The sequence below is a fragment of the Dipteris shenzhenensis genome, chromosome 3 (assembly GCF_047967505.1).
Source record: "Dipteris shenzhenensis isolate YYH24624 ecotype China chromosome 3, Dip_SZ_1.0, whole genome shotgun sequence".
Classification (NCBI taxonomy): domain Eukaryota; kingdom Viridiplantae; phylum Streptophyta; class Polypodiopsida; order Gleicheniales; family Dipteridaceae; genus Dipteris; species Dipteris shenzhenensis.
Genome location: NC_141598.1, coordinates 48,929,083 through 48,941,866, shown reverse-complemented (window position 1 = coordinate 48,941,866; position 12,784 = coordinate 48,929,083). Strand labels below are relative to the sequence as shown.

Sequence of the window (12,784 nt, the reverse complement as noted above, 5' to 3'; positions counted from 1 at the left end):
ACAAGTTTATGCGCACCTTGTATTTCCAGGAAGGAGGTTTTGGTGACCTCGTATTATGTAGGACTCCACACAGCATACTGAGGGGCTTAGCAGCAGCATTATCCTGCGATCAATTAGGCTACGGGCGTGGCTAGTGTGCTAGCTTAGGAGAATCGCTAGAGAAAAAAGTACTCAAAGTTAATGGTCGCGAAGCTTTTGCTGGGAACTCACCTGTAATGGAACGACGATGGTGGTTCTCCTTGTGTATGAAGACTTGGGGCGACGCCCACGAGTAGGTAAGGTCTCTTGTTGTGAAAGTTTATCTCCAGTGCAGAGCTTCCCTCAGCGTGGAGAACGAAGTTCATTGTCTTCCACGTGCAAAGTCCATTGTCCTCCATTTGATTGAAGGTTTTTGCTTCTGCTCAAAGTTCAGTTTGGATAGTATGGATAATGGGCAAGGTTCCTGAGGCAAAAAGAAAAGGGGGAACAACATGTGGACATCCTTCTATCTCTTCTTTCAAAAAATCCTCTTCTCTAAGTCACGGGTAAACCGTGGCACTAAGAGCCTTTAAAGTAGGCTTCCATTCTGTTCCCTCGATCGATATATGTCATGATGGACCAATCTCTTACAATAAGATCCTCAAGGATCACATGCCAAACCAAGAGTCATTTAATTCCCCTAGTGGTTCGAGCAAGATGCCTTGGGTCTCCCCTCCATCAATTAGTACCTATGGTACAAGTTTCCATTCTCTATCTTTTCTTATAAAAAAACTTGTTAATATACAACTCATTAGTAATGGGCCACTGAAGTGCTGACAAGTGTCCCATGCGTACTTGGTCAGGGGGCCACCTCTTTTTCCACCACATGGTGTTCCAAGTTTTTTCAAGCTTTTACCAAGGAAATTTTTCCATCTATAACATTTAATTATAAAGATACAAGAAGAGGTCTCAACATATACAAATCCTTGGGTCTAAGCATATACAACTCACATCCAACCCATTTCGATTTTCCATAACATGGGCTAGGGATGCTAAAACTATCTTTTATTTATTTAACATTAAAGAACCATGAAGGAAAGGTCCACGATATTCTTATGGACAATCAAAGTGTTGATAACCCCAAGGAATGCCAGTCTATCCAAGGGGGATTTTTGTGTGTGTGTGTGTGGTGTGTGTGTGTGTGTGTGTGTGTGTACTTAGCCCTTGGCCCCTGGCCCCTTGAAATAGTATAATATTATATTATTCTCTCTCTCTCTCTCTCTCTCTCTCTCTCTCTCTCTCTCTCTCCTCTCTCTCTCTCTCTCTCTCTCTCTCATGTATTTCTCTCTCCTCTCTCTCTCTCTCTCTCCTCCCTCTCTCTCCTCTCTCCTCTCTCTCTCTCTCTCTCTCTCTCTCTCTCTCTCTCTCTCTCTCTCTCTCTCTCTCCCTCCCTCCCTCCCTCCCTCCCTCCCTCCCTCCCTCCCTCCCCCCCCCCCCCCTCTCTCTCTCTCTCTCTCTCTCTCTCTCTCTCCCTCCCTCCCTCCCTCCCTGCCTCCTTCTCTCCTCTCTCCCTCTCTCTCTCTCTCTCTCTCTCTCTCTCTCTCTCTCTCTCTCTCTCTCCCCCTCTCTCTCTCTCCGGCCCCAGGCCCCTGACCCCTTGTCCCTTATTGTGCTAAATGTTGTGGTGCCATAGGGCAAAGTAATATTCTAGGCCATGTGTTGTTCCTCGTGTGGCCATATAGCATTCTGCCACATGCATTTCAGTCGTTGTTTTGACTCACGTGCTCATCTCAACCCCTCGATCATCTTCGCTGACGTGGCTTCTTATGCCGTCACCCTCGCTGAGTGTGCAGTGCATTCTGCCATGTGCTATCGTCGTAATACCACCATGTGGCACTCAATTTGTGCGGCGGTACCGTGCATTTACTCCTGTCGCATCGTCGCTTGTTCTCTTTTTATGGTGCAGTTATTGTTGAATTTGGTTCTTGCATTCAAGGAGTAGTTGTTTCACAGTTTGCGAGAGGATCAGTCTTCTATACCACACAAAACGGTGGACTAGGAAGAGGAGGATACTATATAAATTTATATCTCTACTGTTGAAGATGTTGATTACAAAGTACTTATCATTGATTCCCATTTCAAGAGGCAATGGATCCTGAGGTACTCATTGATGGGGGCTCTGGAGTGAAGATTTTGTCTGATAAACTATATAATACATTTTGTTCTAATGAGTTGATCCCAGCACTATTCCAAGTAAGGATGGCAGACCAAAGAAGGATACAACGATTAGGTATACTTAGAGGACATAAATTAGCATATGGGGACTCACTTTTAATCCTAGAACCATTCCAAGTAAGGATCATTGACCAAAGAAGGATACAGCCATTGGGTATACTCAGAGGATAGGAAATTAGCATATGGGGACTTAACTTTACAGTCAGTTTTGTGGTCCTTAGAATGGAAGAAAAAGATAGCTCTTATTCCATGCTTTTGGAAGACCCTCTGGCTCAGAGCTCAAAAGTCAAGCAAGATTCAATGGTTGAGAGGATTACTCTAAGGAATGGTAAAAAGAAATTCAATTTTCTTTAACAACAAAAGAAATTCTTCCCTCGGCATATGCAACCATTGGAAGCTGAATGAGTAAACAATGGTAGCTCAATTTGAGGAAGATGTATTTCTCAAAAGAAATCCTTTCATGGTTCCTATGTTTGAAGTGTATGTAGCAAGCATTCTGCAACAGTATACAAATTGTAAAAACAAGTTCACGCCTTCAGAACCGACTGTGCAAAGTGACTAGGTAGACAGCGTCAGCAGACAGAAGTCGAACGCACTTCCTAACAAGTCAAAAAACCCAGCTAACTAAGGAGTCAGATAATGATGATGACTTATCAAAGGAGAATTAGAAAGCACATGTTCAGGCTGCTATTCAAGAAGAAAAAGTTTTTGAAGAACACATGACTAGAAAGTGCTCGTGTTAAGGAGTATGATTTGTAGCATATAAATCTTGGAGAACCAAATAATCCAAAGATGGTGCTTGTCAGTACAAAACTTCAAGAACCATTTAAGGAGCATCTGAAGCAGTTATAGTTAGAGTTTAAAGACATATTTGCATGGCACTACACTAACATGAAAGGAGTGTATCCTTCATTTTGTCAACATAAAATGAATCTCAAACTGGATGCAGTTCCAATTTTCCAACAGAGATATAGGATGAATCCCAACTATGCAAAGCAAGTGAAAGAGGAAGTGGACAAGCTCCTGCAAGTGGGGTTTTATCTATCCCTTCGATCATGTTACTTGGTTATCTCCCAATGTAATAGTTCCCAAGAAAATGGAAAGCTATGGATTTCTGTTGATTATAGAAATGGAGGAGAGAAAGAAGAGAGAGAGAGAGAGAGAGAGAGAGAGAGAGAGAGAGAGAGAGAGAGAGAGAGAGATTATATTATGTATAAGATATTATCTATATTTTTTCATTTCATTTTTAGTTTTGTGTGCGTGTGCATGTGCATAAGCGTGTGCGTGTACCAAAGAACATGAACAAACCTTTCTAAATTCTAAGATGAAAAGGAGCTTTAAAGGAATGTACAAAAGTAGTAGAGGTTTAAAATCAAAAGATAATTATCAAGCACAATTAATGTGTGTGTGCGTTTCAATTCCTAAGGGGGGTAGTCCTCACCCTTGTGGGAAATAAGACTTAACAATTAAATTAAAGATGATTATGTATTAAATTAAATTGAATAAACTTATCAAGGGGGTAAGTCCACACCCAAGAGCAACAAATTTGAAAATTAGAAGGGGGGGAGTAGTCCACACCCACGAGTGAAAATAATGAATGATTTATAAAGGAGGGTAATCTTTTATAAAACTTACTAAATTGCAACAATAGTGGGGGTTAAACACACCCTTCTCAAGATTCCTTTATGTTTAAGAAAAAACTTTAAAAACTTGAAAGAAGGGGGTACTCCACGCCCTCAACAGAGACCTAACCAAGGATCAGGACCAAAGGTCGATAATCCATGCTAAGTCCATGCTTTTATCCACATAAGATCAGTTAATAGGCAATCATTTTCTGCAATTAATTATATTAAGGTACTTTAGGTGAACTATTAGGTTAGACTTCCAGAGAAAGTCTCTTTATGAGTTCAAAACAAAGCAAAACTGAAGTCAAAAACCCGTCGTAAAAACCAAGACATGAAGAGCTATGTGCAAAACGCTGAGTGCAGGCAACACGACCACTCAGAAGAAGTGTCTGAGCACCTAAGCTAAAATCCACGTCAACTAAAGATCCACGGAGGCAAGGAGGCAAGGAGGGAGACTGAGGGTGAAGTGGCGATGATGATGTAAAAGGACTCGATAAAGACGTTCCGACAGAGCATAAAGACTAAGAACCAACAAATGCTATGATCCAGATGAAAAAAGAGACGTAGTGAGTCAAGTGGGCTGTCGTGAGCTCCTTCTGGCCACATGATAAGAAACTGTAGCTGAAGGCACATCATGAAAAACTTGTAGGAGGCGACCACCAAGAAGAGAAGACCATGAAGAAGACCAAGTTGGAGAGAAAACCATGGAAATTACAAGTGTTGGTCATCCAAGCAGAAGAGTAAAGGTGGCCAAAGCTTTACCTTGAGAGAGTAGTCAACCAAGCATGTCTTTGCCCATGGATTATGCATGGCACTAGTGGGCAGCGAGTGATTAATGAAAAGAAGAAGGCGATGAGGGAAAAGAAGAAGGCAATAAGGGAAAAGAGGTCGCTAAAGGTTGTAGAATATGGAGAAGAAGAGCCATAAAAAGAGGCGGATCAAATGATAGAGGCAAGGCTAGTGTGAATAACGGTAACGAACACAGTGGATATAAATATGCTATTTAAAAAGCCTCCAATAAAGCCAAAAAACTTTACATTAATGAAGGAACTAAGCATATATTACCAACTATAGGTGTCCTACGGGGGGTATATAAGAAGGTTACCTAAGAGGGAAAAGTGAGAGCAATTAATTAAAAAAAGAGGGGAGGAGGGGTTGGCTATTAATTAAGGAATTATATTAGGTAATCTCTTAAATAAAGAAGAAAAGAAGTTACCTAGGGAGAGAAGGGGTAAGACCACTGCACTCAAGTCAAGGTGGAAACAAAAAAAAGTTTAACCACAAAATTAGGGACAGAAAGTGAAGTGTGGTGGGAGGAGTAGGGTAAAAATTGGGGTTTGCAGACTGGTAGGGGAGTTAAAGTTTGGTTAGGTAGGGAGTTATGTTAAGAAGGAGGTGGTTAAGTAGATAAGGAGGATTTTTATTTTATTTTAATAAATTGGGGAGAATTTTACTGTATTCTAAGAATCACTTTATGGTGAGTGATTATCAAACTCTATCCAACTCACAACAAAGTGGTGGTTATGGGGTTAGAGTCAGGGAGATGTGTGTGTGTGTGTGTGTGTGTGTGTGTGTGTGAGAGAAATTTTTTAAGAGAAAAATGTGTTTTTGTGTGTGTGTGTGTGTGTGAAATTTTTTAAGAGAAAAATGTGTTTTTGTGTGTGTGTGTGTGTGTGTGTGTGTGTGTGTGTGTGTGTGTGTGTGTGTGTGTGTGTGTAAGTGTGTGTGTAAGCGTGTAAAATAATTTTTATTTAATTTTAATTTTCTTTGTGGGAGCTCGATGGGAACCTTCAAAGAAAGCAATAAGTGTTCATGTTTTAAAAAGATGTGAGCATGACACGAGCACAAGGTCGATAGGGCTAGAAACTAGCCAAGTCAATTTGCTAAATTCGACCCTGATGTTGGAGATTTTTTGGTATTATTGTACAAGTTAGAGAGAGAGAGAGAGATTTTATATATATATATATATTTATTTGTTTATATACATAGTTTATATATATATATACAATTATATATAAAAATAAATTAATTATATATATATATATATATAATTTATTTGTTTATATATATTTACACATACAAAAATATGTATATTTATATATAAATATATTTTTCTTTTATATTTTAAATTAAATTTATATTTCTATATATATAGATATAAACAACTATATTTATACATATATATTTATATATATTTACACTTATAATTATATATATATATATATATACATAGAGAGAGAGAGAGAGAGAGAGAGAGAGAGAGAACAAAGTGAAATTCTCATAAACAATATATATATAGATAGATAGATAGATAGATAGATAGAGAGAGAGAGAGAGAGAGAGAGAGAGAGAGAAATTCCTCACAGTTTGAGATTTATAAATGAAACCTAAAATTTATTAAAGGAATCTATGATCGCAACTTTGAGACCCCAACAAAGCAGGTCTCTAGCCCGTTGTAGACTATAATAGTATTATGAATGCTTCCTCACCCCCTCCCACTTTGAGATGTCCTTTCCTCTTTAATCCATGGTCCCTCCCCCTTCCCAATCTCATGTCCCTCCTCCTTTAATGCCCTCCCCCTTTATACCTGAATTTAATCATGGTCAAGTTACTCGTATAATAGTATTATGAATGCTTCCCTCACCCCCCTCCGCTTTGAGATGTCCTTTCCTCTTTAATGCATGGTCCCTCCCCCCTCCCCAATCTCATGTCCCTCCTCCTTTAATGCCCTCCCCTTTATACCTTAATTTAATCATAGCCTTCCCTCTTCCTTTCTCCACAACTATTAATAAGACTTTCCCATTTTTATTTCATAGGGCACCTATGGATCTATTGGGTGCCATGATGGTGTTCTTCATTAATTTGTTGCAGGCACCCACAGGGTGGTAAAATACCCTATCTCAAAGCACTAGGCTACTTATTCAAAGGAGGCTAGCATATGACCCAAGGCTTGTAAGCCTCTACAATTACCAATCTATTTGGCATGTAATGGAGGTAGCTAATTATTGACACTTGGTACTTGCCCAAAGAGGAGAATTGATCTCCCTTGTAAATTGAATTTTTTCACATTGTAGCCATGGAGCTGCTATGAACACTACTCTCTAACTTTCTTTTGCTCTGAAATAAAATACCTTCAGGGCGGTCAGTCAAGTTGGTTCTAGGCCTGGCACTATGGAGAGAGAAGAGAGAGAGAGAGGAGAGAGGGAGAGAGAGAGAGAGAGAGAGAGAGAGAGAGAGAGAGAGAAGGTTCGCCGTGGAATGAGTACATGCGAGATAGTTCTGGAAACTCATTGTAGTCTCATTAGGTTTAGGCTCTTCTATCTAGGTTTGTTTGGTGCTAGCTTACCTTTGTGGCTCCAAAATCTTTGCAGATGCTTTCCATCTATGCCCCTTATAATCACGTACTGGAATAGACATTATGCTTGGTCTTATCTCGCTATACCTCTTACAATGATCATCTTAAATTGCAGACTAGCTATGCAGTCAACACACGTACAACGCCAGTAGTAAGGCAAACATGTAACTTTTAACCTTGTATGATATATACAGGCACCTTTGACTCCCTTGCTCCAAAATGTTTATGTTTATATTTCTTTGAAGCAGTTTCCTTTTCATATTCTATTTGATCTTTGATCACCTATAACATTTCGTTGCCTCCCATGGTCTTTGAAACCTGGGCATAATATTCCTTGTGTAAGATTTCCTCTTGCCTCCACTCCTTACATACTTTGAAACCCTCTTTCACAAATGGACCCCCATGCAAAGGACCACCCATATGAGGCGTCCTCACATTCAAAAGGGATCCCTTGCACTTTCCATGGAAAATATTGAACTGATAAAAAAGAAGGCGAAGAACACATTAAAAGTCAAAGCTCATCACTTGCGGCCCCTGAACTTTAGTGAGATTTCACATCCTCCAGTAGAATGGCAGCTTTACCATTAGAAGATACTAGGTGGCAAAAAGATGATGCAGTTCGGTTCAAAATGAAGGTGAGAGGCTCAAAAGTCATGTATGCAAGATTGCTAGCGCCCCTTTGCTTCCAATCCAACCTCCGAACTAGGCTTGATCTTATGTGCATCAGGACCCATCATCTAGGGGGCACCTCTACTTCAGAATTATTCAGTCATCAAGCTCCCTCGTGCAGTAGCCTGATCTGCCCTCTTGTTCACTCGTATGCTAAAGCACCATAGTCGTTAAGTACATGATGAGTTTCCACCTTGCTCAACATCAATCTTCAGTATACAATGAGTTTCCATCTTGCCCTTTCTGTAGTTGTTCACTGTGCCTTCTCAGCATGCCATAAAAATCCTAGAATATTTCCATCAACAAATGCCTCTGCAACCCTAGTATTAAGCTCTGCTAGATCTGCCATTTGAGAAGAAACAAAGGGCAAAAATGGGGGTCTACTTCACATTCATTTAACAATGAGCAGCGAAAAAACCAACTTTTGCTCAAATAAAACATTGAAATTATTGCAGTAAAGCCAGTACCACCATTAAACTCACACAGGCTCATGTCTAGACGACACAGATCTCCTTCATGAAACTCACCTATGTACTTTTCCAGATCCATTTTTTCATAAACCCCATAAGTGCAGCTGAGTTGTCCACTATCGTCATTAACTAGTAAGCGAGATCAACATTTGGCTAGCATATACCAATATGTGAAAATGCCCGGCAGTTTCTCACTGGAATCAGAGCAGCTGCTCTTCTCTTTCTTCCACGTCGTCATCTAAACTCAGAGTCATGTTAGGCACATACCCTGCCTTCTCAATCCGCCTAATCAACTTCTGGAGCTTTATATCTATCTCCTCTATTTGAGGATTTGATACATCTCCCACAAAAAATTCATGCACATCCTTGTTAATCTCTACAGAACTGCAAGTGGGCTGCCTCTTTGCACCCCTATTCCTCAACACATCTCGCACACTTGCGACGTCATCCCACCTGGCAGCTGCAGCATACACATTTGAAAGCTTCACATATAGTGAAGCATTCTCTGGATCCAATCGAAAACAGTGACTTGCAGCCTGTGCTGCCCGTTCCACATCACCATGATGTCTGCACGTTCCCAGCAAGCACGACCATGCCACAGCAGCATATCTCAATGGGATGTTGCTAATCAACTGCTCTGCCTCGTCTAGGTGCCCTGCACGACCAAGAAGATCAATCATACACGCATAATGATTTCCATTGGGTTTCAAGCCATGGTCTCTATTCATAGAAACAAAAATGCGTCTTCCTTCCTCAACATGACCGATAGAACTGCATGCACTAAGAACACAGATAAAGGTGATTGCATCTGGCTTGACACCCTGAAGTAGCATCTCTTGAAAGAGCTTCAGGGCCTCCTTACCATGCCCGTTCTGAGTAAGTCCTGAAATCATGGCAGTCCAGGAAAAGACATCCCGATCAGGCAGTCCATCAAACACACAGATTGCTTCGTACAGGTTTCCACATTTGGCATACATATTGATAAGGGCAGTGCCCACAACATCATCTTTCTCAAATCCCCTGTTAGCAACAGTAGCATGGATCTCTTGTCCCTCTTCAAACGCTGTAAGGCTGGCACATGCATCAAGGGCACAAACAAAAGTGAACTTATTGGGCTCCAAGCCCTCAACTTTAAGCTGAGAAAAGAGATTCAGAGCCTCCTTGCCGTTGCTATTTTGCACACACGCTGCCATCATGGCAGTCCAAGAGACCACATTCCGATAATTCATTTTGTCAAAAACACCCCTTCCACTCCACACCTCACCAGACTTCCCATACATGTTGATGAGGGCGGTCCCCACCACCACATCTTCCTGCAATCCACTACCCTGAATAGCAGCATGTACTTCCTGTCCTGCTCGGAGAGCTGCCAAGCTGGCACAAGCATCCAGGACACATACAAAAGTTACTTTGTCTGGCAAGACACTTTCAATCTGCATCAGTCGAAAGAGAGACAGAGCCTCCTTGCCATGCCTATTCAGAGCAAACGCTGAGATCAGGGCATTGCACGAGACAGCATCCCGATGAGGCATCCTTGCAAATAATCCTTTTGCCTCTTCCAAATCCCCATTCTGAGCATTGATTTTAATGAGTGTGTTCCATGAATATACATCAGGGCTAGGGATCTTACTAAAAACAGCTCGAGATTCTTCTACTCTCCCGTTCAGGCCATACGAATTCATTAGAATATTCCATGAATGCAAATTGGGATTCTGTATTCTATAAAATACCGCTTGTGCATCGTCCAAGCAGCCACATTTTCCATACATATCGGCCAAACAATTGCCCAGAAATGTGTCCCGATCGTATCCATATCTGCTAATGTGAGCATGTACACGTCTACCTTCAGACAGGGCCTTTATATTACCGTAATTTTTCAGCAGAGACCCCAAAGACCCAAAGCTCCGTGGCTCAACCACAAGCTGATCCAGGTCCAATGGGCTTGAAGCAGCGCGAGGTACTCGTGTAGGAGAGGGCGTTTGTTTGTTGGCTACAAGAGTAGCATAGTCCCGCAATAAATCTAGAGGTACGTTGGTCCCATGCGGGCTGTTGGACATCCATCTCCAGTCATCCAAAACTTTGGAGTTGTGTCTACTAAGAGAAAATCTCATGACCCCACGCTGGAGACTATCAGCCCATCATGAACAAGTACATGAGAGAAGCGACTGCTTTAGATGAATCATTGAGATCAGGGTAAGTCATGGTTCATTTGTATTGGCGGTCTGGAGAACTGAACCAGGCCTAAGTCTACTTTCTTATATGCATCAGGGAACTTGGGTTCTCCACACGAGGTGGGCAGAAACTTCTCCAACATGTGGTGAACGAAAATGAACCTTCTAGCAATCTTACGGGGTTTAGTTCAGACTTGTCTTTTTGAGAGCATTCAAATCCTTGACAAGGAAGGCCATGATGGAGGGCGACGAATTCATCGAGAAAATGTGAGGAACGACCTCTTTCGTTGGGAGCTGAACATTGATTGCTTAAGACTCATTCGATACACGAACTTTCCTCGATTAGGATCCAGTCCACCTCGATTCAGAAAGCTTCCTTTGTTCCTCCTAAGCTTTTTTAAGATTCAGCTGCACTAGTAAGAGAGAATGAGAAGAAAAATGGAAAAGCTCAACAGAGCAGATTTTTGCGTGCCCCAAATGGGAAGGCCTTAGGTAAATCAAGTATTTAGTTATTTTTCTCTTTTTTTTGGCATGCATTGATTGGAGGAGCATGTGAGTATCCCATGAAATTCTCCACCTTTTTCTCTCTCTCTCCTTTTCTTCTTCTTCATCCCTTCAAATCCTCCACTTTTTTCTCCCGCCCTTTTTCTCTCTCTCTCTCCTCTTCTTCTTCTCCTTCTCTCTCTCTCTCTTTCTCTCTCTGCTTGCAATTCGTCCCCTTTTCTGCTCACCATCTAGGGCAAGCCACCTGAATGAAATTCATCTTGTTGAAAGTCATGTCTGTTGGTGAAAATTGGTATTGGGAGGGAGTGAAGGGGAGGGGGCGGGGGCAAAGGGATAAATTGGGGGAGGCCACGTGTCCCTCTTCATGAATTCTCTGACCCGCCATAAAGAGAGCATCGAGCTTCAACTAGCTATGGCGAGAGCTTCACGCGATGGCTACGGCATTTGTTCATGCGATTTGCCCTCCAAGCACCTCCCGCACCTCCTCCCTCGCTCTCTATTGCCTCATTCTCCATCAGCAACATCGACTTGGCCAAGCTCTTGGTCACTCAACCTTGCCCTTCCTCCTCGCACCCCTATTGCGCTTCTTTTGATGGCGAAGGAGAGCCGCCTCTGCTAGCAACGCCCCTCTTTCAGTATGGCTCCGTATATTTTGAAAATGTGATTCGCCATGGGTCTGGGCGTTGCAGGGAGGACTATTGGGGGGGGGGGTCTAAACAGAGCGAGGGGCTATGGGGCAGAGGGGAGGGAGTGGTTGGATGGAGGGCAGAAAGGATGGTGGTCGGTAAGGATGGTTGGGTAGAGGCGGTGGGCAAGCAAAGCAGAGGGGGAGGAGTAGGGTGGAGGGTTGCGAGGTAGAGAGGAGCGAGTCAAAGAGAGTCATGGGCAGGGGTAGGTTGGAGTTTTTTTTAATATTTAAATAACAAAAAGTTGCCGACTTGTATTGCAAAACAGTACAAAATTTGGCCTTCAGTTGGGTAGGAAGGTAGGTTGGAGGTTAATTAGGGCCTTATGACATGGTGGGAGTTTTGTGGGAAATGGGAACTTTAATGCCAAGGTGGCATGTGGTCCCCCACGTTTTTATCCCATTTTTTTCCCACAAAACCTTGGAGCTCTTGAGCTCAGGGGATTTGTAGGAAAAAGGAATTAGTGAAGCTTTTCAAGATTGAAAATGACATCTACTCCACATTTGCACCAAACAATATGATATTCATCATGAGGAATTGACTTTTCCCAATAAAACCATTTTCCCACCATGTCATAAGGGCTTTAAATTAGCTTAATTTAGATTAATTAACATTAGGGGGTTTAGCTTAGGTTAATGTTTTGATTAAATCACTAATTAATTTTCTCAATGAATCATGCAAATTTTCTAACTTTTGTTAATCCAATCCAAATGCCAAATGCCAAGACAATTGAAATAGAAAATTAGAAACCCAATGAAAAACGTTTGATGCAAATCCAATGCTCGGGCACAAAGTTAGAGAATTTTTAGAATTAGAAGAGTAGAGTAGAAAAAGAAGGCCATAATCGTTCATGGATACCTCCACTATATGTGCCCCTACTCAACTTTTAATCTAAATTCAATTAATTAGTTGTGGAGATTGAGAAAAGGAAGAGGGCAAGGCCATGATTAAACTAAGGGATAAAGGGGAGGGAGAGAGTTTCAATTAAATAATAATGGAGGGTAGAGGCATTAAAGAGGGAGGGAAGTGAGATTGGGGAGGGGGGTAGGGGGCGCATTAAAGAGGAAAGGACATCCCAAAGTGGGAGGGGGATGGCTGGTTTTTAAGCGGG

At 41.8% G+C, this 12,784-nt stretch overlaps 1 protein-coding gene across 2 annotated transcripts; it reads right to left on the bottom strand.

Annotated features, from left to right (window-relative positions):
- Nucleotides 1-7,467: 7,467 nt before the first annotated feature.
- LOC147903931 (pentatricopeptide repeat-containing protein At2g13600-like) lies at nucleotides 7,468-10,914 on the bottom strand. 2 transcript variants are annotated; one of them, XM_087402130.1, is made up of 2 exons: nucleotides 8,722-10,914; nucleotides 7,468-8,529 (listed from the first exon to the last, which is right to left on the bottom strand). In XM_087402130.1, exons 1-2 carry the CDS (start codon nucleotides 10,421-10,423, stop codon nucleotides 8,513-8,515), a joined length of 1,719 nt encoding a protein of 572 aa, XP_087258256.1. In that variant the 5' UTR covers nucleotides 10,424-10,914; the 3' UTR covers nucleotides 7,468-8,512. The 2 variants fall into 2 exon arrangements, with proteins under 2 accessions (XP_087258256.1, XP_087258260.1); XM_087402134.1 differs by having other exon boundaries at nucleotides 7,468-8,967; nucleotides 9,175-10,914.
- Between the last annotated feature and the right edge of the window lie 1,870 nt (nucleotides 10,915-12,784).